General features: G+C 38.6%; 1 protein-coding gene across 1 annotated transcript in view; it reads right to left on the bottom strand.

Moving 5' to 3' along the window:
* Positions 1-24,583, bottom strand: part of CACNA1C (calcium voltage-gated channel subunit alpha1 C) — a 488,452-nt gene that overhangs the window by 392,973 nt on the left and 70,896 nt on the right. Inside the window, exons 2-3 of the mRNA XM_064458535.1 lie at positions 19,015-19,338; positions 15,245-15,348 (exon numbers count right to left, since the gene is read on the bottom strand). Coding sequence (XP_064314605.1) covers positions 15,245-15,348; positions 19,015-19,338 — 428 coding nt within the window. The remainder of the gene's footprint in view (positions 1-15,244; positions 15,349-19,014; positions 19,339-24,583) is intronic.

The raw sequence follows: 24,583 nt of genomic DNA, 5'->3' as shown, positions 1-24,583 counted from the left end.
AGATTATTTAACATAAACTAGCTCCTGTTGTCACAGGATTATGAGTATTTCAGCATGAAAAAAAATAATTTAGGGTGAGAAAGCATCATCACAACCATCATATTCAATTCGTTTAGCACAGACTATATAATTTCAAATGAAGTTAGGAGTCTACTTCCCCCCCAGAAATGGTGAGGCAATGAGAAGATGTTAATTTTTAAGTAAATAACATCCCTGTGAGAAGACAGTGCTTTTGCTTTCCTCCTTCCTCCCTTCTCCCTCTTCTAGCACTCAGTGATGGAAGCAAAGACAAGTATAAATCACTATATGCCATCATGGCAAAATTGTCCCTGAGAGTCTGGCATCATGCCCAGGATTTTACTCACTCCATGACAAGTGGTGTTCTCTTCAACTAGGATTTATCCAGCCTCATCAATAAATACCTCTAGCATGGTCATTTGATGGACATGACGAGATTAGATTCCAAAACATTTAGAGCCGTATACAGTATTTCACTATTGTAAAGAAAATAGCAAATATCCTGAAGCAGGAACGATTTCTTCTTCTGACATTAAGTGTCTGAATAAATTGTTGTACAAACCTTGTGGCCAGGCATAACATGAAGGCTTTCAAAATTCACCTGGTGCTTTTTTTCCTGTACATTATTCTATGAGCCATTTTCCCCTCAGTGTTTGCTTTGCAACCATCACCGCTTTTCTCACTTATGTATGACGATGGAGAATATGTTCTCATCTGTGTCTTAGGAAGCAAGATCTGGATTTGTTTACAAGCTTTCAGTTCTTGCTTTTCTGATTCAGACTAGGGGATCTAAAATAACAGGTTTTAATATGGGAAGTAAATACAACAGACTCAAAGACCACATCCAGTCTCTCACTCTCTAGTCCAATTAAAACATATTTGCTGACAGCAGAACAGAATAACTACATAATTATTTGTGGGGTTCCAGCAGGTAACATGGAGAGAAGATGTAGAGACACAACAGGAGTAGCCAAACAGCAGAAGAAACACGTGTTGTTTGCAAGCTGTTTGAGTGAGACTCACTTGCCAGCTAAGATCAGTTTGAACTTTTCTGATTTTGCTAAAGCAGTGCAAGCTTAAAAGTTTATCAGAGAATTGGGAACTATTGAACAATGCGTTTCAGCATAGCCAAAACCAAAGGCATATGTCTGGGATCAAGGAATGTAGGCTAAACTTATCAAACTATCATTATATATTGAAAAGCAACAGTTCTAGGGGTTGCTTCCAGATCATGTCCAAGGTCAACTGAACCCAAGCATCAGGGCAAAGCTTTTGGATAAGATAGCTAATAAGGCTCTAGGATGCCCAAGGAGAAAAACTGAACCAGAGAAGAGTTATTACCTTTCTATGCTGTGCTAGTGAAAGAGTTCTTGAAAACTTTACCTACCTCCAAAGTCCATCCTTCAAAGATTATGCTGATGAGTATTTTCAGGAGAAAAAAAAACCATAATTATTATCAGGAAATAGTGAAAATGTTGAAAAAGTTATGGTCCTTATGATAGGAACAATTAAGCCATTACTCAAGCATAACCTATCAGAATTTACATGAAGTTAGGAAAGACATTTTCATCCTTGGTATAAATTTGTGGAGTAGAAGAAGAATGAATGGAGGAATAAAAGAAATCTCTCCTTTCTTTCAGGTTATATTATTCTTAAGCAGCTTTAAATTAGAATTGAGGTTGTACTTACAAAAATACTATACACCTCTTCCCTTTTCTTGATAGATTAATTAATTTATACAACCGGTGGAAAGCAAGACTAGATGCTCAAAATCACCACCTCCCACTTTACAATACAGTCTGATCTATGGAGTTTGCCTCCAAATCTGAGTTTGTGCTCACCTCTGGGTCCTGCTATGGTCTGGTTCATTTGGTCTCTCCCTAGTCCCACAGGTCAGACGTACTTTCAAGAGGTCATAGGCCACTTTTATTTTAAGCAGTTCAACAAAAAAAGGAATCATTTTCAACTCCCTATGGATTTTCATGCCTTCAAAAGGTCAAAGGCTCTGCTGAGCCCAGTTTGCCTTCTGGGCTGGAAGAGTAAAGGCACATCAGTTTCTATAGGCAGAGGCACACAGAGCAATGTGGTTTTCACTGTATTTAGCTGCATTCAGCCCTCTATCCCTATATGCAGATGCATCGATGAGAAGCAATTTTCACCACTCTCCTGATCAAAGCTTAAAGTCACCCATGGGAGAACAGTGAGAGGCCTTACCTGCTCTGCCACTTTTGAAAAAGTGGAATAGCCTCCTTTCCTGCACAGGCTGTCAAATGGACCCACCCCAGTGAGACAAGAGGGAAGGTGCAAGGAAGAGGAAGAGGCACTCCTCCTACGCACACAGCTGCTGCTGTGTCTGCGTGCAGAGACCAGGGAGAAGCCTCCAGACTGGTGCCTGTTACCCTGAACGTCTGTGTCAGTATGTGTGTATGCTTTTGTTAAAGACAGGGAATGACAGGGACAAGGCTTACCTCTGACAGTTACACAGCCTCTTGGTAGTGCAAATCACTACGAGCGCCACCTGGAAACATCCATAACCCAAGCCCCCAAGAAGATCTCAGAAGTGGATCCTAGCAAAAGTAGGACCATGCTCTTCATAAGTTCTGCTTCAGTGTGTTAGTTCAGAGGTTTTTTAAAAAGGCCATGACATACTGAAGAACCAGTGATTCAAAAATCCATTCTTTGTATTTTATTGAAGAGCAGCAGCAGGCACACAGGCTGGGAGCCATGTTAGTTCAGGTCTGGATGGTGGAGAGGGGTAATGGACTACAAAATAACACTGTTTTAAACACACTCCTTTAGATCCATACAAGAGCCCAACAATGTTACCTACCTACTATGGAAAATGACTTGAGTAACCAAGATGAATAGAGCAAAGAAGCACATGAGCAACAGCTTGAACACAAGCTGTGATCTCTCTTCCTCTGAAAGGGGAATCAATATCTCTGTGGTATCCTTTTTCAATACAGTATTGAAACGTGAAAGCAAAGGTAAACATTTCCAAAAGGAGCTGTCAGCCAGGACTGAATTTATTTCAAGGGATGTTTATCAGAAATATTTCCATAGCTGTATCAGCAGTTACTCCTCTCAAATACCACATTGCATTTCCGTAGATTAGCTCCTGCTCTTCAAATAAAATGCTATATCCCTCATATAGCCATATCCTCTGTAAAGTGACTATGTGCATGCTCAAAACTTAGCAGAATAGACCTTCTGAGAGTTACAAATACATTTCAGCATGTAATTTTTTCCTCCCGTTTCTTTCACTCCATGATTTCAGTACAGAAAGATCATCCGAAAGAGTCAAACATGTTATCATATTTCATGGCCTCTGAAAGGCCATTAAACTTTGCTTCGTCTGCTTCTTCTGTTTTCCCCTATGGATTGACAAATACATACACGCAAAAGCCTAATGCTTCAAAAGGAAAACAAAGTAGCAGCAGTGCTGGTTTTATCACATGGACAATGAAAGTTGGAGAGAAAATAGATTTGGACATTAATATTTATATCCAATATAAAAAAATACGAGGCTGAAACTGGAATGTAATTTAAGTGTGTTGTAAAATGTGTTAAACATTTAATTTCAGTAAGTAAAAGATAATGCTACAGTTCGAACTGCTATAAACAAGAACTTATTTATGTCAGGATGCAAGCATCACACCCCTGAGATGAATAAAAATTATATAATTCTCAAATGAGAAGTAGGATACAGTAAAAACATTCAATAAGATAAGGGCTGTTAAAAAAAAGTCAGTTACTTGATTCACAACTAAAACTTTATTCAGGTTGAACAGGGGAAGATTAAATCATAGTTAATGAATTATAAAAATCAGGATACAAGTTGTTTGGTTTAAAGGAGATTTATCAGTTTCTTGCTGGTAGAAATTAATGAAACTCCAGGTGTACCCCACAGCTGCACATCCAGACCAGATATCTACTTACAGATACCAGCTTTTACCTACTGTTCTCCTTACTCTGACATACAGCACTGGATTTTATAGAAAACCCCAGATGAAAATATAGTACTGCTCTGTTACTATAGTTGCACATGATTATTCAATATTTGCACAAGCAAATACTTAGTTAGCATCTTGGACTCAGGAGGCACCTGAGGCATTTAATAGAAGTGGGAAGCTGGAAATCCTCTATTTCCTTCTCTGTTGCAGGAACAGCAGTGGCTTTAAAGAACAGAGGCAGCAGATTTCCTTTTTCTACAGAAAAACAATCCCTAACACAGTTAAATGCCCCAAAATGTCACTACGGTGGTACAAATATCTTATGGGTGTTTGAGACCTTAGCTTGCCATGGTTATGACAGCGTTAACAGCTAAAGGAGGTCAATAGGGGCTGTTCATTCTCTTCGATGTTGCTTCATCTTGCAGTTTTTCATTTCAGCCAGCTAATCCTGAAGGGCATTGATGTGCCTTTTGTTCAGATTCAGACATTATCTTGGTGACCATAGTGAGGAGAAGATTTCTGTTTGTTTGTTTTTAAATACAAGTTTAGATTGTGTGTGGTGGGTTGACCCTGGCTGGACATCAGGTGCCCACAAAAGCTACTCTGTCACTCCCCCTCCTTAACTGGAAAGGGAAGAGAAAACATAATGAAAGGATCACAGGTCAAGATAAAGACAGGGAGAGATCATTCACCAATTACCAGTATGGGCAAAACAGACTCAATTTGGGGAAATTAGCTTAATTTATTACCAATTAAATCAGAGTAGGGTAATGAAAAACAAAAATAAATCTTAAAAAACACCTTCCTCCCCACCCCTCCCTTCTTCCTGGGCTTAACGTCACTCCCGATTTCCTCTGCCTCCTCCCCCAGAGTGGTGCAGGGGAACAGCGAATGGGGATTGCGGTCAGTTCATCACATGTTATTTCTGCCGCTCCTTCCTCCTCGGGGGAGGACTCCTCACACTCTTCCCCTGCTCCATCGTGGGGTCCCTCCCACGGGAGGCAGTCCTCCACAAACTTCTCCAACATGACTCCTTCCCAATGGCTACAGTTCTTCACGAACTGCTCCAGCATAGGTCCCTCCCACGATAGATCACTGGATCTATCGGACATGGGGGAAGCTTTTAGCAGCTTCTCACAGAAGTCAGCCCTGTAGCCCCCCTGCTACCAAAACCTTGCCATGCAAACCCAATACATTGTGAAACAACTATGCAACTAGATCTTTTAAAAAATTTTTGTAACCACATTTGGCCGCATAATCTCATTTAAACATGGATTCTTGTTTTAAAGTGACTCTAACAAACAACAAGGCCCCACAAGGATAACAGCACTGTATGTGGTCTACAATGGATAAAAATAATAATAATAAAATAACATGCAAGTTCCACTCTTGTGTGAAGTTTTATATTTGAGGGTAATAGAACTAAAATATTTTAAAATGTCCACATAAAAAGCATTCACCATGCTTCAGATCAAAGATTAGTACTAAGAGATTAAGCACATTTATTGTTAACTAGAAAAAAACATTTCAACATACGAGATTAAAATAATCATATGCAAAAGATGATTCCTTCAGTTTCTAATATAAGCTATCTAAATAAAAATTTTACAAGCAACAGACAATAGCAAGCCAGCAGAAGAGGAAGAATTCCAAAAGCCCAGACTCTCCATCAGTGTAAGTTTATCAGGACAGCCTGAAAAACAGCTGCACACTTGCCAAGACAGCTAGCTGGGGAACTGCATGCATGCTGCTTCTGGAAGGCTTATACTGTGGGAGTTGGGCATCTGCTCCTGCCATTGCCAAATTTAGTACATGGGGCTAAAGGCGTGGACACCACTGTTAGAGAGACTGTGAAAAGAAACTGTACTACAACAGGAGAGTAACAGCTTTCAAAGAGCAGGTATGCTCCTTTGGCCAGGTCTTCTGCATTAGACCCTAAGGTCTGCATGGGTAAGCTCACTATTAGCATCAAGACATCAATTTACATCATGCATGTATAAAACTTCACAGATAAAGATCATTAAAGGGTCTCAGCCGAGTAAATTATGCATTCCTTAGTGTCCCACAGACCATCACAGGTTATTACGGTTATAGCAAAAGGTTAGAAAAACACTGCAGTCCAAAGATGGTCCAGACCCCTTGCCTGGGCTTAGGTGCGACAGAACTTGCTAAGGATGCCTTAAGGAGATAACCTGCTGTGCCAACTCCCCAGCATCTGCCAGAAATGCAACATACTGAAGAAATGTAAATGAATATTTCCCACTGCTTACTGGAAGTCTTCCCCTAACCGCTGAACATCCAACATCATATTCTTAATAGAAAAAATATAACTGATAAGTATAGGCTCTTCATGGTTATTGTACAATAAGAAAAGAGATTGTTCTATGCAGTTGTAGACAAACTTTTTATAAATTGCCCAGCATTTCTCAAAAGTTAAATTCAAGGTTGGCCTTAGCTTGCTTTGAAGTACAGGCTGTCTGTCTTTCAGCCAGGAGGACTGAAGAGCTGCTATGACATATGGACCCTCATGTTTTAGGAGTTAGAAAACATGCAAAAAAATAGGAATTGTCCCCAGGAGGAAGATCCAGTCAAAACTTTGACAAACATACAAAACATTCTTCCCTTCTGCCAGTTCTGCCCCTTGGCAAGCAGCACATCCATTCTTTTATTTCTAAGGGAATTATGAAAAGTTTCTGGGTCTTTTTCTAGTTTGCACAAGTACAAGGAATATAGAGTCAATGACTATGTAGATGTCAGCACAGCCCAATGTTCCAACAAGTGTTTATCAATACCATGCACTAAATTAGTGGATAGATTTGAGTGACTTAGAAAAGTAAACTCCAGTGAAGTCAATGGGAAGTTTGCCCAAATAAAGACCCAGGAATGTGGTATAACACAAACTATACATAAAGGAATGTAAAGATCACATGTAAAACCATCTATTGAATTTCTAGATAGAGATGCTTATTTCCTAACATCATTAGAAGGATTCTGATGAACTCATGAACAGAAGTCTAACGTCACACAGACTTACGAGGGATAAGGATACTTGTACCAAAAACACAACACAAAAAGTATCTGCCATTTTTGAGATTTCCACTGATTTTAAAAGACTGTCTGTCTTTTGCAAGGGCAGGAATCTGACTACAGTGAAAACAACAGTACTTAAAATCTCTTATTTAGCCTGCTTCCTCATTTTTCTTACCTTTCCTTAACAGGAAAAAAAAAAAGACTAAAAAAGGCATCCTAGAGTGAATTTCAGGTTTGATAAACAAGAATAATTAACACCTGAAAAAAAATATCTAAAACATTCTTGATAAGTCAGATATTTAGAAAGCTTACACATAAAGGAAGGAAAAATGGCTTAATGTTTGGACTAAACTAATAAACTTGCCATCAATCAGAACCAAAATATATAGTTAAAATTTCAAGATCACTTACACAGAAATATGCAATCTGCAAGTTACTATTTCCATGCACTTGCACTAATTTGTATAAATTTTTTTCCACCACAACTTGCACTTACATCCTATTGTAAGTGAATACGAGTATCCATTTCTCCTACCAAGCTTGTAGGTGTTTGTACAAAGGCCTTTCCTCTGCAGCTCCTCCAAACCAGGACAGCCCTTCCTGAATAGTTGAATTTTGCCTCAAAAGGCATATATTTCACTTTCAAATCCTATCTGAAACCTACTTTTTTCCCCCCTTGGTCTGTATCTCTTAAACTTCTTCTCTTTACTACATTACGTACTGCATAATATAAATGTACTTGATATCATTACAACATTATATATAATTCATTATTTAGTTCTGAAAGCTTATTATGCCACTTTTCGATATCTCACTGATTCACTGAAGCACTGTTACATTTTAATATTTAAGATATTAATGGAGGTGCATCTCTAGCACTACTTCCATTAAAGCTACCCAACACTTTCCATTAAGATACTGTTTTCACCTGCTATTAATTGTGATTTTGCTAGTTAATTGTGATTTTACAGTGTTCCAGGCTGGTTTATATCTCGGGCTGAATATTTGTGTACTATTTCAGACAAAAGAGTTTAATGATATCCATTGATTTATCCCAGTTTAAAAAAAATTCTCAACAACTATTTTCTTTAATGACCATATTCTTTGCAACAAGGTCATATGAACTGTCAAATTAATGGCCTTTGTTTCAGGGCTGCATCTTTTGCCTTGCCTACCCCACTTAAGTTTAGCCAGATTGGCTTTTAAAAACCTCCATCTGTACAGGCTCCACAGAGACTTGCTAATACTTAACACCCAAACTGTCATTACAAATACTAATCAGGCATCTTACAGCTTCTGCATACCAGAATGTGTGTGTCACATCCACAGAGCTGAGCAAGGGCTACAAAGGCTTTCAAGGACCCATGTAATAACTGTTCTCAACTGGTCTGAATTAAGCTAGAATAAAGCAACTGAACTTTGAGTTGGGGCTGCTTTCTCAGTATTTCTACCACTGGAGTCCAGACATCATTAGGAAGGACACTACTGCTTTCAAAAGCAGCTTTCTAAAGCAAAAGGCCTAAGGCCAAACCAGGAACAGGCTCAGACTGGGAGACCAATGTATTGAGAATGGATTTGGAAAATAAGAAAGAAGAAGGTAGAAGGAGCACTGGGATTGCTTGGTTACAGAGACCAGGTTTAGGAACAGAAAGGAATTTAAGACTAGAATTAACAAGAGAAGTAGTCAGGGAGCTGAAGCTGAGTGAGGGTAGCACTGAGATCAAATGAGAAAACAGGTGAGTAATATATGAAACCACTATGAAGGGGAGAATACAGTTAGGAGGAAAAGGGAAAGCAAAAGGGACAAGTCTGGTGGAAGCTGGACTGGAAGGAGAAATATTACTTGGCAAAGCAGAGAATTCATTTAATAATGAATTAAAAAATGCGGCAACAAATGGAGACACACAGACATGAGAGACTTCAGAGCAGATCAAGAGATGGTAAACAACAAGCACAGACTGGGTGAGGACACTGGGACCACTGGTATAAAAAGAAGCAGAAGGATGTGATTTGATTGGGACTCAACAGCAATCCCTGTGCAGGACAGAAGACTGCTAATGAAATGGTGGAAAGGTAGGAAACCTGAAGTATGGACTCTAAGTCCAGAAAAAGAACGGAAGTGGCAGAACTGAGGAAGACAACTATAGCTGAGATGGGGGGAGGTTCAGAAGGAGGCCTTATTGGAAAAAAGCCAGAAAAAGCCCCTTTTTCCAAAGATACAGAAGAGCCCTTCGAATATATTCCTTTCCAAAGCCTGGAACAGAACCTGGCATTCCTCTGTTGTGGAATTCCTCTGAATCCCTCTGCCAAACTTTCCCAATCCTCTTTACCTGGTCCACACAGAGAACTACCTCTTACCAATGCCTTTTACCTGGACTACTGAAGTGGCAGAGGCCTGCCCAGGCAACCCAACAGCTTTGGTCCTGCTAATAGCACATGCAGGCGTTAATCTCTGCTTTACTAGTTTCATCTTCACAAAGCCTAGGAAATGATGCCGCTATGTTAAAAGAAAGATACAAAGGCTGCCAATTTAAGCATCAAAAGTTAAGAGTCTCCCTCAAATTAATTCAACACATGTGAGCAAATTGTGACGATGCAGTCCTACATGCTTCTGCACAGAAATTAAATTCTGCCCCCACCAATGCAGAGAAATGAGGTCTCTGTCCTACTTTTTACCCTTCTTGTTCAGTTAGTGACCACTGGCTTGGAATTTATTGCTAGAGACTTTATTCTTTTCCTGACAGTCTTTTTTACAGCATTCCTCTGCATGATGTAAGGCACTGACTAATTATCTTCACCATGAAAGCTGTAACCAACACACTAGATGGGAAAACTGAGATAGCAGTTTACCCAAGGCCACGCAGTTTGCCAATACCAAAACCAGCAGACAAGCTTGAATGTCTTGATCTCAAAACCAATGTTTATTCTTCTACCTTGTGCTACTGATAGAGATGCTGAATATCAGCCTCTCCCTGCCACAAGGAAACGTTGAGCCTAATTTCCATCGTATTCAACTTCCTTAGCTTCAAACAGATCAGTGATTCACTGTCTTCCTGGAAGAAGTCCTCAGGATTTTTTGGAACAATATCCTTTCTTCTTCTCCTCATCCTGCTTCCATTCCCTTTCTAGCCTCCTCAACTCCTTTCTTCCAGATTCTGTTGCTTACTCCTCCCTTTTCAAATTCTGTAACTTTCCCCAGCTGCAGCAGGGCTGGCATGAGGCCCAAGCTAATAAACCTATCACAGGTTATTAGTTTGGTATCCACTCTATCCCACCCAGGACCTCACCCCTAATGTTAGCATCTCATTACTGTATTTACTTATTAATTGGGAACTATCACCCAGGAAGACAATAGCAATGACACAAGAGAACCAAAACCTTTGTGCCTTTGTGCAGTACTCTTCCTTATCATTACCCAGAAAAGCCACCCTTTCTTTTCCTGACCCACTCACCCTCACTTTACTCTCTAACACTTCTGACTTTGCACAAGAAAAATTAAGATGCTGCTCAATATGCTGACTCCAGAATTCTCTGATATAAAAAAGTGCTGAAATTTGTTATTCCAGTATCTAAAAATGTAATATATATAGCCACATCCTCACCTATTGTGTCAGTCTGCTGCAAATGCAAGAAGATTAAAACACTTTCTTCTTTTTTGCACAGGAATCACCTGCTCAACTGGATACTACCATAATGACCAGTTAATAAAGCAGCCATACCTTCCTGAAGGGCAAGCCCCCTTTCCATAGACAGGCATGCCCACAAACACCGGCTGGCACAAGCACTGCCAAGCAAGCAGAAATCCCATCTTTCCTTTCAGAGTGTCCTATTTCAGGTTTAACAAATTAGTCTGAAGATGACATCACATTATAAGCTCACATATAAACACAAGAGATCTTTTTTCAAATTTAACTAGTGTGCAACAGGATTTCCTTCCTGAAATAAGGACAAGGGAGGGAAAGCACAAGGAATCTTCTCCTATTTATCCACAGCATAAACAAGTCACTGAGGCACCTTCCACAAAACGTGCTGTAAACCTTGGTCTTAACCTCATTATGTTATCACCATGCTGTGACACTGACCAGGCTTGTGCCATTTGCAATTGCCAGTAAAGTGACAGAAGCATTTTCCTCTCAGCTTCGTATCTTAGGCAGTCTATAGTTTTAGTCCTAAATGTACATTATCTCTGTTCTAATGCATAATTGCAGGGATAACAAGCAGAAAGCCTCCATATCAGTTACAGTCTCTCATGCAGGCTGACTTTAATTCTCTTCAAACTAGCTTCAATTTTCCTAACTGCATCAAGAGAATACATTACTGTTCTTTGCACAGGGTCATGCACGAGCTTTCCTTACTTGTAAATTTAAGCAAAGTCTCAGCAGAGTTCATTAATACCAGAAAAATTTTCCACCCAATACAATCCCACTCCATTTTTACAAGTTCAGTAGTTTTCCAGTGAACACACTGGAGAAGTAAAATAAAAACTGCTAAAGCCAATTTCAAGCATTTGTCATTGCTACATTTTAATTACTACATTTAATTACTACATTACTACATTTTTTTCCTTAAAGCCAGTAACATATGCAGTGAGCATATAAATACAAAATCTAGTGTTTAATATAAATGTGCCTTTCAAAAAATGAAAGTGCTTCACAGTCCAAGTTACCATCCCTAGACTTGATAAAAATGGCTTCAGGATTTATAGGAATTATAATTATAGGAAGCCAGATTGCAGAAAATCAGTCAGAACATCCATGTGGTATTTGGCCTAAATTTTTAATATATAACAGCTAATCACAATTCCTCACTAATACAAAATAATTATTTACTGGACTCTTCTGTATTTAGTTACAATGCTCATACTAATTACTGTGGCATCATATCAAATAGGTCTTGCACCTAAAGGCAAGAGTTATTGAAATGGAGATATGACTATTATTAGGTCACTGGCTTTGTGCAGGCAAATGAGGCATGTGTCTCTTCAAGACTTGTGTGGAAGGCATATAGCAATAAGTATGCCCTATTTGGCCAATGGCTTATCACACCTGTGAAATTCTTACAGAGCAATTATTTACCAAAATATTACTTAGCTAACATTTTTCTGCTTTTACAGAGAGAAAGAAAGAAGCCACTCACAAAATTCAGAATTCCTTTTTCTTCTCTCACCACCCTCCATTAGCTTGTTAAAAACAACTGATTGAATTTTTACCTCAGCCCCCAAAGAAAACATTGTTTGAGAAGTTATAATGAAACCTTAGAGAAGGAATACTCAGACCCCAAGGTGAAAGTGGCAGGTTATTGGTAAACTTTTATGTCACTTTCAGACCTTGTAGAACAGTTACTATCCCATCATATTTTTTCTCTAAATAGTTTCACTATGTCTCAGGGAGTTAGGGATAGCACAGGAAACCAGGGATGTGGGAGTTTCTGTGGTAGCTTTACCCCCCAAAAAATAATTTGCAGAATGGAAGCAAATCGAGAGTTCTTACACAGGTGAAAATTTCTTCTGGACAGCTAGGAAGATTCTGTGTACTTTCAGACTCACTTCTGCGGAGTACACACATCTGTGCATGCTATTAACCTATGTGCACACATTACAGACGTACACTCCTTTCCTGCTTCAGATTATAGCCTTCGGAGCTCTAGACTTCTTGGCTACAAAATAAATCTGATTGCAAAATACATGCTCACAGGTAGGAGGAAAAAAAAAATAATCAAGTGAGTACATGAGCTTTTACGGAAACATATTATTAACCCCAGCTTCTTTCTAGTCACTTCCATGTAAATTATGGCTCTTTGAGAGTAAGATCCCACTCTTGTGCAGTTCCTGCCATCTGGAATAGCTTTCCTTTAACTCCAAGTTTCATCTATTCTTTCATCCCATTCCAAAACACAACTAACACATTTTTTTCACCCTTATCTCACTCATTTTCCTCAATTTCCCCCTCCCTGTTGCTCAGTACTTTACTCATTGATCACAACATACAACCCCCAACATTTCCATGAAAAGTTTCAGAACACAGCATAAAATATACACTCAAAAAGTTTATTTCCCAACAGCACTATATACATGCCAAGATATATGCATAGCACCCTGAGAAAATAAAACAAAGCAAACCCAGACAAATAAACAAAAAAACCCCAAAACACACAAAACCAAACAACCACAACCACAAGCAGGGACTAAGAGATCACAGGACCAAAGGCTACTGAGCAGTCTGAGATCCTGGGTTTGATCTGTAGTGTAGAACAGAGTCTTAATTCCACTTGTGCAAGCCCCTCATCGGGTACTAAGTATCCCGTTTTCTGGTTTTAATTACTTTTTCCATTGAGAGCCAAAGAACAAAGTGTAGTCGAACAGACTCCCCATTTTACTTTCTTCTCCTTTTACTTCTGTGAAACAGCTATTTAGACAAATTAATAATGCCTCCTCATCCTCAAGGCTATTACATTTCTAAACTTTCCTGACATGATAATTCATGCTTGGCTGGGGTTTTTTAAATCCTACTCACAAATAAAATGAGTGTTTTGATAGCTTGACCAAATGACGCAAAAGATGTCTTGGAAAACAGATGCAGAATAGAAACTCACCTCACAAAGCGCTATTTTCCGATAGTAGAACAGTTTCAATATACGTTATTCAGTTACAAATATACTCCCAACCTAGTATTAGCCAGCAAACTCCTCACTGAAATAAGGCAAATACCCACACCCAATTAAACTCAAGACAAATTACAAGTCCTCTAACCTTCAGCTCTGCTTTGTTTTCCTGTTTCAATCTTGCAAGTCAGAATGTTCAGTAAAAAAACATACTGTCTTTTATAGCCAGAGGGTCAATTGAATCTGCTTTTCTTTTTAAATAAAAGACATTCATTTTTGAAAGGTGCCATACTGAAGTGTTTTAAACAAACACCACTATTCATCCTTGTTAAATACTAATTCAAACTAACAAAGAGATAGCAGCAAAAGAAAAACAAGACCAACTTACATATTTGGTAAACACAGAGAATAGTTAAAAGTTAGCAATCACTTATCTCCTCCTGCTCCTACTTTTGAATTTCTCTAAGGAGTTACAGTGGAAAAGCACAACACTATAATTTTTGGTTTGGTTTTTTTTTTGTTTGTTTGCTTGTTTGTTTTCTGGTTTTGTTTGGTTTTTTGGGCTTGGGTGGGGTTTTTTTGTTGGTTGGTTGGTTTTTTAAACACAGAAGTACTGTTCCAACAAGGTCCTGAAGTTTGCAATTTGTTTTTTACAACTTCAAGAGATATTTAGTCAAATGACGTACTTCCAAGAACAGCATGCATCGTTTTAATTACAATGTCTGTCAGCCATCCCGATTATCCTTACTTTGGAAGTACAGCTTTTGTTTCCCTCCTCTGTTGCTCTAAAATTTCTTATGTCTGAGTAAATTTTAATCAGGAAATAGCATCCCAACTCTTAAACTCTGGGAGCAAGTTTTCATCCTGATCCAACCAGACAAGTAGGAGATTTGTTCACATATTTGAGAGGAAGAAAAACGTTTTCTGCTAATTCAGTGAATTGTGTTCCAGAGCTGTTTTGTGTTGTGCCCTTACTGAACAGAATTCTTTGCTATGATTTCATGCTAAGCCAAAAGTAAACACTCTCGCCTTTTTATACAGACAGCTCTAACCCAAAGTACCAACATTAGCATCAGTGGTGACAGAGGAAGAGCTATATTCCCCCAACAAGAGGGAAGAAACAAAAAATCCCACACCACAAAAACACCCACAAGAAAAAAAAAAAAACAAACCCACAAGACATTGTTCAAACAAACATGTCTGTGAAATGCAAGCAGTAATGTACTTCCTAGAAATTACTCATCAAGCTGTGCTCTCGTGTATCACCTGAGAGGACAGCATCAGTTTCACACTCACACTTCGTAAGAAAAATCACCATATAATCCATGATCAACAGCTTTCTTCCACAAATACTTGCAGTTTAAAACTTACCAAGCACTTTTGCAGCATGCAGAAATTTGTTAACCAAAACATCACATACAGCACCCGTGCAATTTTTGGAACGTTCTTTTCTAAAGCCAGCTCAGATGAAACAGGTGCTAACATGGATATGGATAGGAGACATAGCACTCAAAAGCAAATTTTACTTGATTATGTTCTCATCTTTGGTGGATATATTTATGTTCCCTAGCTTCAGCAGTCTCTCTAGTCACTTTTTAAAAGGACTTTCAAAATAGTAAGACTAAACACCATCAAGGACTTACCAGATTGGAATTGGTGGCATTGGAATCATCTTCTGGAAAGGGGATATAGATAGCTAAGGCCACACAATTGGCAAAAATAGTCAGTAAAATAATTATTTCAAATGGTCTGAGGAATGGAGTTAAGGAAATTTTTCCAAAATGTGCACACACAAATAAAAAAAAAAAAAGATTTATAAGAATTCTGTTTAAAGAAAACATTCCAAGCCCCTTATATTCTGAAAAGAAACATATGCCTTTTTAAGTGCTTTTAGGAGCTCCCAGCCAAGAATCTTCCTAATATGTCAAAGGCAGTGTAGGCCAGTCGCGTGCCAGAGTAAACACAGATTTCTTAAAAGTTTTTTCTTCTTTCATTTATTTGGAGTGCATTTTCCCTATTTTCCTTCAAGTGCGACTGTACTATTTTTAATAACAGAAGCCTGTTCTAGAAGGACTGTCATCTTTCCTCTTACAACTAGTTTCTCTCTGTCTTTTCCCATCTGCATTTACACAACCTGAAATAATTTTAACAAAAGTTTGGGGGCTTTTATTTGTTCTTGTATTTTTTTCCCCCGTTTCTCAATTGCTCTCTCATATCTCAAAGTTAAATGTAAGGGCCCAAGAAATACACACATACAGTCAGTTAGAAGACTTAAATAATGACAAAGTTGGTTAAGGCAAAAAAGGCTTTGTCCAAAATGTGCTTATACTGCCCATTGCCATGTGTACTTGTTTTACTTAGAAATTCTTTGAGGGAGTATTTCTTTTCTTTTATTTGCATTTCATTTGGCATCATAGGCACATTTGTTTTCCCTACACAGTATATGAGGGATACCAGGAAGCGAAGAGTTCCTCATGACAGAGAAACTGGTGCCAGTTCAGGGGCGTTTCAGCCCCACATCAAATTTTTTAGGGGAAAAAACCCCAAACATTTGTGATGTTCAGCAAACAAATCCTGCACAATCTTGATGTCCCAACTGACTGTCCATTGGAATCAAAGGACATTTTCCTACCGAACAATTTGCTGGCACTGTATTTTATCTACTTCAGTGGACTCCTTAACCTTAATTGCTGTGAAGTGCCTCCAAACTCAGACTAGAGACCAGATTTACAGTCTCTTTACATTTACCTGCCTGCAAGAATATCGTCGAGGGCAGCTCTGGGATAACTCACCAGTAGCCTGCAGGGGAATGAAGAGCAGGATAGGACAGGGAGAATGCCAAGCGTAACCTGTGCCACAGAGTGCATTTGAATATGAATTTATCTGCCACTGGGACTGGCTTTGCAGCATTGCCAAATATGAACACAGCAGGTATGATTTTCATCGGCAGACTACTGTTCTCGGTAGGTTTTGGCAGGAAAGAACTGGAGATCAGGATGTGCAGCAGCTTGAACTGCAAGGTGTACACAAATCCCAGGCACCTGACCACTGCATATGCTCAGGTATGTTCTACATTTCACATGTGGATGAGTCAAAGGGTTCCGAACTTGCTGGACTATCGTGCTTAAACCTATGAATAATAGGACATATATGATAATATGGAGGAAGAAGAGCAGACCAGGGTAGGCAGATCACATGTGAAATCAGTGGGACTTCTCAGATACCTCAGGCTGCATATACAGTGTTTACTGCATTAAGACCTGCATTTCCATAGGCTTTCCCTTTCTTACTCACTTTTTTCCCCAGGTGTTTTGGTTTTGACAGGATTATTATCTATTAATTTGTCACCATTTGTGTAGGTTTTTTACTTCTATTCTTTTTGCACTGAAGAAATAAAATGGTATAAAATCTACAAATACACTACACATGTAGCAGAAAGTTAAATACACAGCTAAACCTTTGCAAAATAAGGTAATTACTTCATTTCACTTTTTCTTTACATGTAATTGCACTTTCAGGCTCTTAACGGTATAACATTTAGGTAAGAAACACCACAGAAGTACCATTTGATATTTGTTTAATACCTATTATGCTTAGACTTTAGTGGTTCAGCAAATTAAACTAAGCTTTTCTCAGTAGTTTTTAGCAATTAGGAAAAGTCAGAGTACAGAATAAAATTAAACCTTATCACAACCCTTTGATATTGTTATTTGTCATTGAAGTGTTTCATGTTTATAAACACTAAGTGTCCAATGAGAGGTTCTGAAGGAAAAAAAATACTTCCACCAACTGACTTAAACCCAAACAAAACCAAAAAATGCAAGCATCAGCATCCTTGCATTGCTTTAATTGCATTGTTTCGCCCTCTCTTGATCTCAGCAGTGCTGTATCCTGTTTTACAACACATCATTCCCATCATTCATTGCTGATCTTATTCATTTATCAAATGTCACTCTGTGCTTTTTCTCTAAAGACATGTGGTTACTGGGGTGCTGGCAAGTAAACCAATATTCAGCTTCATCCTGTTAGTCATCATCCATCGTCTTAAGCTTAAAGTATCAGAGCTATGCCAGAAGGGATAAAGTAGCAAACTTAATAAGGGGGATTAAAAATTAGCATCTGAAGAAGAAACAAATAGGCAGGCAGGTAGTTTAAGGACATCTAAGAATTGACAGGAGCATTTTTAGCAAGTTGTTCATCTGAAAAATATGTCCATGTCAGCAAGACCTATTATACTTGTATTCTGTTTTCATCTTTCTAACATCCCACCAGACCCCCAAAGGAACAATATTATCACATTGTCTTAAATGCCATCATTCATTTTTTATCATATTAACTACTGCCAAGTTCTGTACTGCCTTCCCTTGACATCCTTATCTATCCCTAACAACATGTTTTTTCTTTTGTATTCACTGAAGAACCCCATTAGCTTGTGATTTACTGACAATTACTGTTCAGGGTTAGTCTTGGTTCTCTTTGAAGAGGCAAGGGAGGTATATTTTATTTCAGTTTGCATTTCACACCAAATTATCCAATTCCAGCTTGTGCTGATCGGACTCGGGTGACCAGAAAGGCTTTGGTCATTTTACATGATGAAGCCAATGGCCAAAATCTCAGTGACTTTTCAGGGAAGCAGTGCTGACCCTTACATTCTGCAGTTTTGTGTCAGTGGTTATCATCCATCATTGTGACACAGTCCACCGCTTGGTCAGACTACTAGGTGTAGCCCTGTAATGCATTTGTACATGTTGCAGGATTACTTTAACTGTCTGTCTTTTTCCCTGCTTCCAGATAACCAGTATCTCTTACCATGCATTAGTGAGCCTTATTAGTTTAAGTGGAATTCCAATATAATTAACAGACCTTAGCCCTGTTTCAGGGTCTTATCACATACATTTGGGGTCTTTTTCCTTTTCCTTTTGTCCCATTCTTTTCTCCATACTGTGGAAAGTGTGATGCCACATGTTTAACAAAAAAGCATATGATTCCAAGTACCAGAGCTGTTTAACTGAATGGCACCTCTAAGTGCCTGCAAAAAAAGAAAAGAAGGGAAAGCCAGCAGCTGCTATCAATCCCATAGAGTCAGTTCAATTCTGTCGCCAGGTATCTTGCATATCTCCCATCAATTTCAGCCTGGGCCACGTGTTTTTAAGAGAGCAGAATTCAACTCCTAACCTTTATGATTAAAACTTCCAGTGGTTTCTTACACAAGGATATAGTTAAGGCATCAGTCCTAAACTTTTTCCCCCCCCCGGCGTAAATGATCTCAGTTAAGACTTCAAAAACTATTTGCGTACCTTATGTTCCCAGTGGTGCCTTTCAACCTAATGTATTGATTTCTTCACACTTACGAATAGCACCTGATGCACACAAACAATCTGCTCTTTTCCACATGAGAATATCAAAAAAGGATATTTCCATTCGACGATGCTGATGCATGCCCTCCGGATGGGGTTTTTCAGTGTTAAACACAGCAGTGCCCGGGGAGGACGCGTAGCTGTGGTGGTACCCTGTTTTTTCTGTTTCCCATACTGCTGCCGTTTTCTCTGCGTGGAGCTAGCTGTGGATATTGTTGCATTGCCAGCACTACCCATCAGTTTGGCTTGCCTGGCAGCATCAATCGCAGCTTGCCAGGACAGAGCTGCTCCTGGAGTAGGGATATGCTCTGGGGCAAGCCCTGCAGCTGCATTGGCATTCATGTTGGCATGAGCTGGACGGGGACTCCCATAGTTGGAACCTGTGAAAGGGAAAAAAAAAAAAAAACAAACAAAACAAAACAACACAACAGAAATTTGTGAAGTCATTTTTTAAACAGCAGAAAAGAGAAACAGTGATTTAAAAAATCTTAAATATCAGTAAAATCAAGAGCTAAGGTTGGAGATAAGTGTAGGGTACCCACTTACTACCAGCTTGTTCCTCCAGATCGAACTCCTCATTTTAAATTAATACTACTATGCAATCATTCATCTTGCAACAGTCTCCCAACAAGACCCAACAGACACTGAGCTGTTAGAAGTGCCTCCAATCAATGCAATATCCAGAGATTCACAGAAACAAAACTGTCCTTTTCTTTTATTTTTACCCACACATTTTGCAACTTGGATTTTTTGAAAGCTCAAAAGGTGAGGCTAGCTCTCATCACTTTATCACACTAGACATGCAGCACTATGCTACTTAGTACATGGCAAAGCATCCAAACAAGATTCTCAAGTCCTATCAAAAGTTCTTATATTTTCAAGATTAGATTAACTCAAGGTAAAGTGAGATTTTAACAATGAGCTTAATTCTGCAAACGGTACATATGTATAAGCCTAAGAACAACTTGACTCGAAGATACACTAAAGAAGAAACTGGAACATGGAGGCAGGGTTCAGGGCTTTTGTGTTCTATAGGATGCTGTGCAGTTAGTTTAGACCAACTGACATGTATTTAGAAACTGGAACTGATTCCTTATCCTGATAAGCTGATTTTAAGGTAAATGAACTATTGAAATCAATGAAATAACACTTATTTTAAAAGTGCGTATTAACAAGAATGCTAAGACCTATCAGTCCCAGGTTTTGCATCTCTTTAGCCAAAATAGAGGCAGTGTACGCTTTTGCCCAATCATAATAACAGTATAGGTCAGGTGACATGTGGCTGACATTTAGAAGGTCGTAGCAGTAAAAAAAAAAAAAAGAAAGAAAAAAGTCACCCTTTCAATCTAGTGCAATTGTTCCATCGTTTCAGTAAAGACAGTTAGTTATGTCACCTATGCGGTTCAATAAGGCTTTCTCAGTGACTCAAATTAAAACTTAAATCACTTAAAAATTAGTGAATTTTGAAACTTCAAAACAGATTCCCTTACTCTTTGAAGTACACTTCAATTGAGATATGGGAAAACTTGTGAAAGATTAACTGAATTTTGCCACAGACACTTCATCGAAGAAAACAGAAACCATGTTAGAAAAGTGCAACGTAAAATCTACACAAAGTCACACCAGCAAACTTTGGCTAGGAAGAACATCTTGTTTAGATATGTCCTATATAAGATTTAAGACATTACCTATCTTTTTGTGGACTTAAAAGTTTGCCCATGGCCCATATGTTGAGACACAAGTAAAAGGAAGCCCAAATGGTCTACAGATCTTATTCCTTCACAGGCTATGAAACCAGAGTTCAGTTTCGAAACACTGCACACTCAAGAGACTGTGTTTCCCCTTACATCTGATCAGCAGAGACTACGCTTCAGAAGAAGTGTACATGCAAGATGCCGATAGTGGAAACCCAGTAAAGGAGTTAGATTACCTTTTATTTCAAAGCAAGCTTGAAGTCTGCTATATTGAAGTGGAACACGGTCAATAGAAATATGGTGTTACTAAATAGATCAGATGGGCTCCTATAGACTACAGAAGGCCATGTGACACACTGTTTTCCTTAAAATATCAGTTGAAAGATGTTCAAAACCAGGGAACTGGCAAACAGTTCTTGAACAGAAACAATTACCCAAGATGCATATTTCACAGCTGGATGTGCAGTGCCAAGATATCACAGCAATGACTGCACTACAGATGAATTAAAGCAGGTAAAATACATACAGTCACACTGACACACAGGGTGCAAGAGGATATGCCTATATCTAGAAAGCATGCAAGATTTTTAGATTCATCTCACTGAACTGCAAGGGAAGACATGATAGAGTCAGATGTTATTTTATGTCAGGCATTGCCATAAGATTTCCAGGCTGTTATAGCTTCATTGACTAGCAGGAAAATCTAGAGCTTGTCTCTGCTCACTGAAAAACCTCCTAGTTGCAAACCAGCCAAAGGAAGCTGGTGAGTAATATGACTGATATGTGAAAGGGAAAGCTGAAAGAAACAAGAAATGGGAAATAGTTAAGTCACATCCCTCAGATTTTGAAATGGAAGAAAAAGAGCTTTCAGAATCACAAAGGCTAAGCAGATTTCCTCGATGAAGCGGGTAATCAACGGGCAGACAAACTTAGTTAGTTTTCTAAGACTAAGCAAATTGTACACAGCACTACTCATGGGATACATATTTATTTTCAGACTAGTTCCAGATGCAGTTTTTCTCTTTAGCATCTATTTAACCTCCCTAGCCTGAGGCATGCTGGAAAGAAAAATAAATGGAAAATTACTCTAATTATTCTCCAGCTCCAGCTCTTCTTTAATACTGACCCATTAGAGTGGATAAGAAAGATGTGTGTGTTTTCCAGTAAAAGCAAACTTGCTGATCCATCGCCACTGTGTTCTTATCATGCTGACTAGACCATGTGGTCCTGAAAATAAACAGCTGCTGCATCTTAATGAAGACTTTTCTGCAATTTGGGAAATGTGTCAAGCTTCTCCATTATTATTGCCTATTAGTTAGGTTTCACATGAGGATTCAAGCCTATGCATTTTGACTTCGATGTGCCAGCAAAGTTAAGGATACAACTTCTGTTGGCTTCATGCTTTTGCTTCTACCATAATCACCGGTCCCATAATAAAGTGCTTTGTCTCAAGTTAATTTCAAAAGAAGAGTCAGTCATGACAGATTTGCATTAACAAATATTAAAAATATTGATTATTGATAAGGATCTGTCTGTTTTATGAAGCTGAGAGACTGCAGACTATCTGCACTGAACTAATGGCAGTGACAAATGACTTGATCTACAGTCAGTTTATAGAAATAGCTTAAATTAAAAAGCGAAGCTCACACAGCTTCACAGAAAGCACATTCAAGAACTGAACAAAATATTTTCAAAGACAGCATAGCCAAACTTTCAGGCAGAATGAAATGCTACCCTATAATCTAAATGCTCAGTGTTAAGTTCAATGTGAATTGTGTTCTGCTTACTTCCTAGGAATTAAGAGGCACCATGCTAAATTTCACCTACAGCACTCATTTCTCCCCCACCACAAAACTTTGCTGTAACCCGAGAGCCAAGGTTACTGGATTTGCTATTTTCATTTTGCAATGTAGCAGTTAAAATACTTCACTCTGTTTCCCCACTACACAAAGTTTCATGATACCTAAATCACTTTAATCATGTTTGTTTATACTTTTATTAAGCTGGAAGTTGACCAGAAGTGGGAAATGTAGATTCAGCCCCCACCCAAATGCAATAACTCACTGAGCACTGTGATCCATCCCCCTGCTAATCCCTACCACCCCTTAGCAAGAATTTGTACTGTTGACTATGTCCAGCTGGTGCACAAAACTCTTCTCTCTCAAGCACTTCTGTGCTACAGATTATGAGTTCAAGCATTTGAATAATAATTAAACATAAAAGTCCATATAAGTGAACAAATTAGATTAAAAAGTCTTTGGGAGAGGCTTTCCTTTCTGCAGAAAGGCAAAGTTGCAGAACTACTTCAAACGCAGACACAACAGAAATACAGGTATCAAAAATCAGAGTTAAGTCAGAAAAGTAATAGATAAAGTTGCTATACGACAGGAAATGAGCCATGTTGCACAACATACCTGACACTGTAAGCCTACAAATAAATCACCAAAATGGTCATCACCAAAATTACTATTAAAATATACAGTGATGACCATTAATATCTGTATAAGTGCTATTTGCTCTCTAATAATAGCTGGCACGACAGATGTTAACTATCTCAACAGCATCATTAAAAAAAAAACTTAAGCAGTTACCATTATAGACAAGAAGGGAAAAACTTATTGACACAAGGAACTGCAACTTTTTAGCTTCTTGACTTTATCTGATTAGCCACACATTCATTTTAGAGGAATTTGTGCTTAGCTTAATTATTTAAATGAAAATAGAGCTATACTGATGTGGAGTGTCACCGTTCCTTTTCACATCACTTCAAAAACATCAGAATCCTAAAAATGCAAACCTTGAAACTGTTGCACAACTGTATTTTTTCCCCAAAGCAGAGGAGAGATGGGTACAGTAAAAGACAAAACTGGTTAAGTCATAATGTCTTAACTGAACACCGAAAGCAAGCAAAGTAGGAAACTGGTCACACTGGTAAGATCATGCATAAGACCAATTCAAGCACACAGCAAAAAAGTTATAGAAGACTGAAGTGAGAGGTGCCTTACAAGAAACACAAAGAATAACACAGAAGAGAAGGTCAGCGTATGAGACCATCTGTTAATAAGAGGAAGAATGTGGAAAACATTGATCCATTAACCAATGGAAAAAGGAGAGCATTTCATAGATGATTGTAATAAGGCTTAAGTGTTACATGACCTTTTTGCATCAATCTTTACTAAAGAAAAATCCATCAAGAGCAAGTGACTAGCACAACTAATTCCCAAATAAAAACAGGTATAATTTCCAACTGTGAAAGTGAAGCAGCATGTTAGAAAGTACTTAGATAACGATCATGGTTTCAGCTACCTAGGCCCCGTACCCTAGAATATCCTAGAATATTAAAAGGGCTTTCTGAAGTAATCTCAAAGATGTTAGCTCCTGGCTTGAACTCATGAAAGACAGGAGAGGTCTCAGGGGACTGAGCAAAGGTGAATGGAGTCCCCAGTTAAAGAGTGGAAGGGAAGAAATTTAAATCCAGTTGAACTTCAAACTCCAGAAAAAAAAAATTTGAAATAAGTAAAATAAGTGTCAGCAAGTACTTGGAGGAAAAGGAGAAAAAAAGCAGCAGACATGGATCTGCCACGAATATATTGTGTCAAAGAAAACTGACTCCTTCCAGAACTGGGTAACAGAATTCACAGGCAAGATGGAAGCAGTAGGTGCCATGTCCCCTGATTTTATTAATAGCTTGGTTAGGTCTTGTATGAAAACTTCACAAGGATGCTAGGGACATACGAGCAAGAAACATTTGCTATAACATGCGTACGAAACCAGTGGACACTTGAGAGCAGTTATTACTGGTACAGTCTAAATTGGAGGACGTGTCACATGGAGGTACCTAAGTGCCTGCCCTGGATCTGATTCTGTTCAATGTTTTCATTAATGATCTGGATGATGAAATGGTGAATGGTGTTATTAAATGAGCAGGTAA

The sequence above is a fragment of the Phalacrocorax carbo genome, chromosome 1 (genome assembly GCF_963921805.1).
Source record: "Phalacrocorax carbo chromosome 1, bPhaCar2.1, whole genome shotgun sequence".
NCBI classification, from domain to species: Eukaryota; Metazoa; Chordata; class Aves; order Suliformes; family Phalacrocoracidae; genus Phalacrocorax; species Phalacrocorax carbo.
The sequence above is the reverse complement of the archived record's forward strand: the minus strand, read 5'-3'. Positions and strand labels throughout refer to the sequence as shown.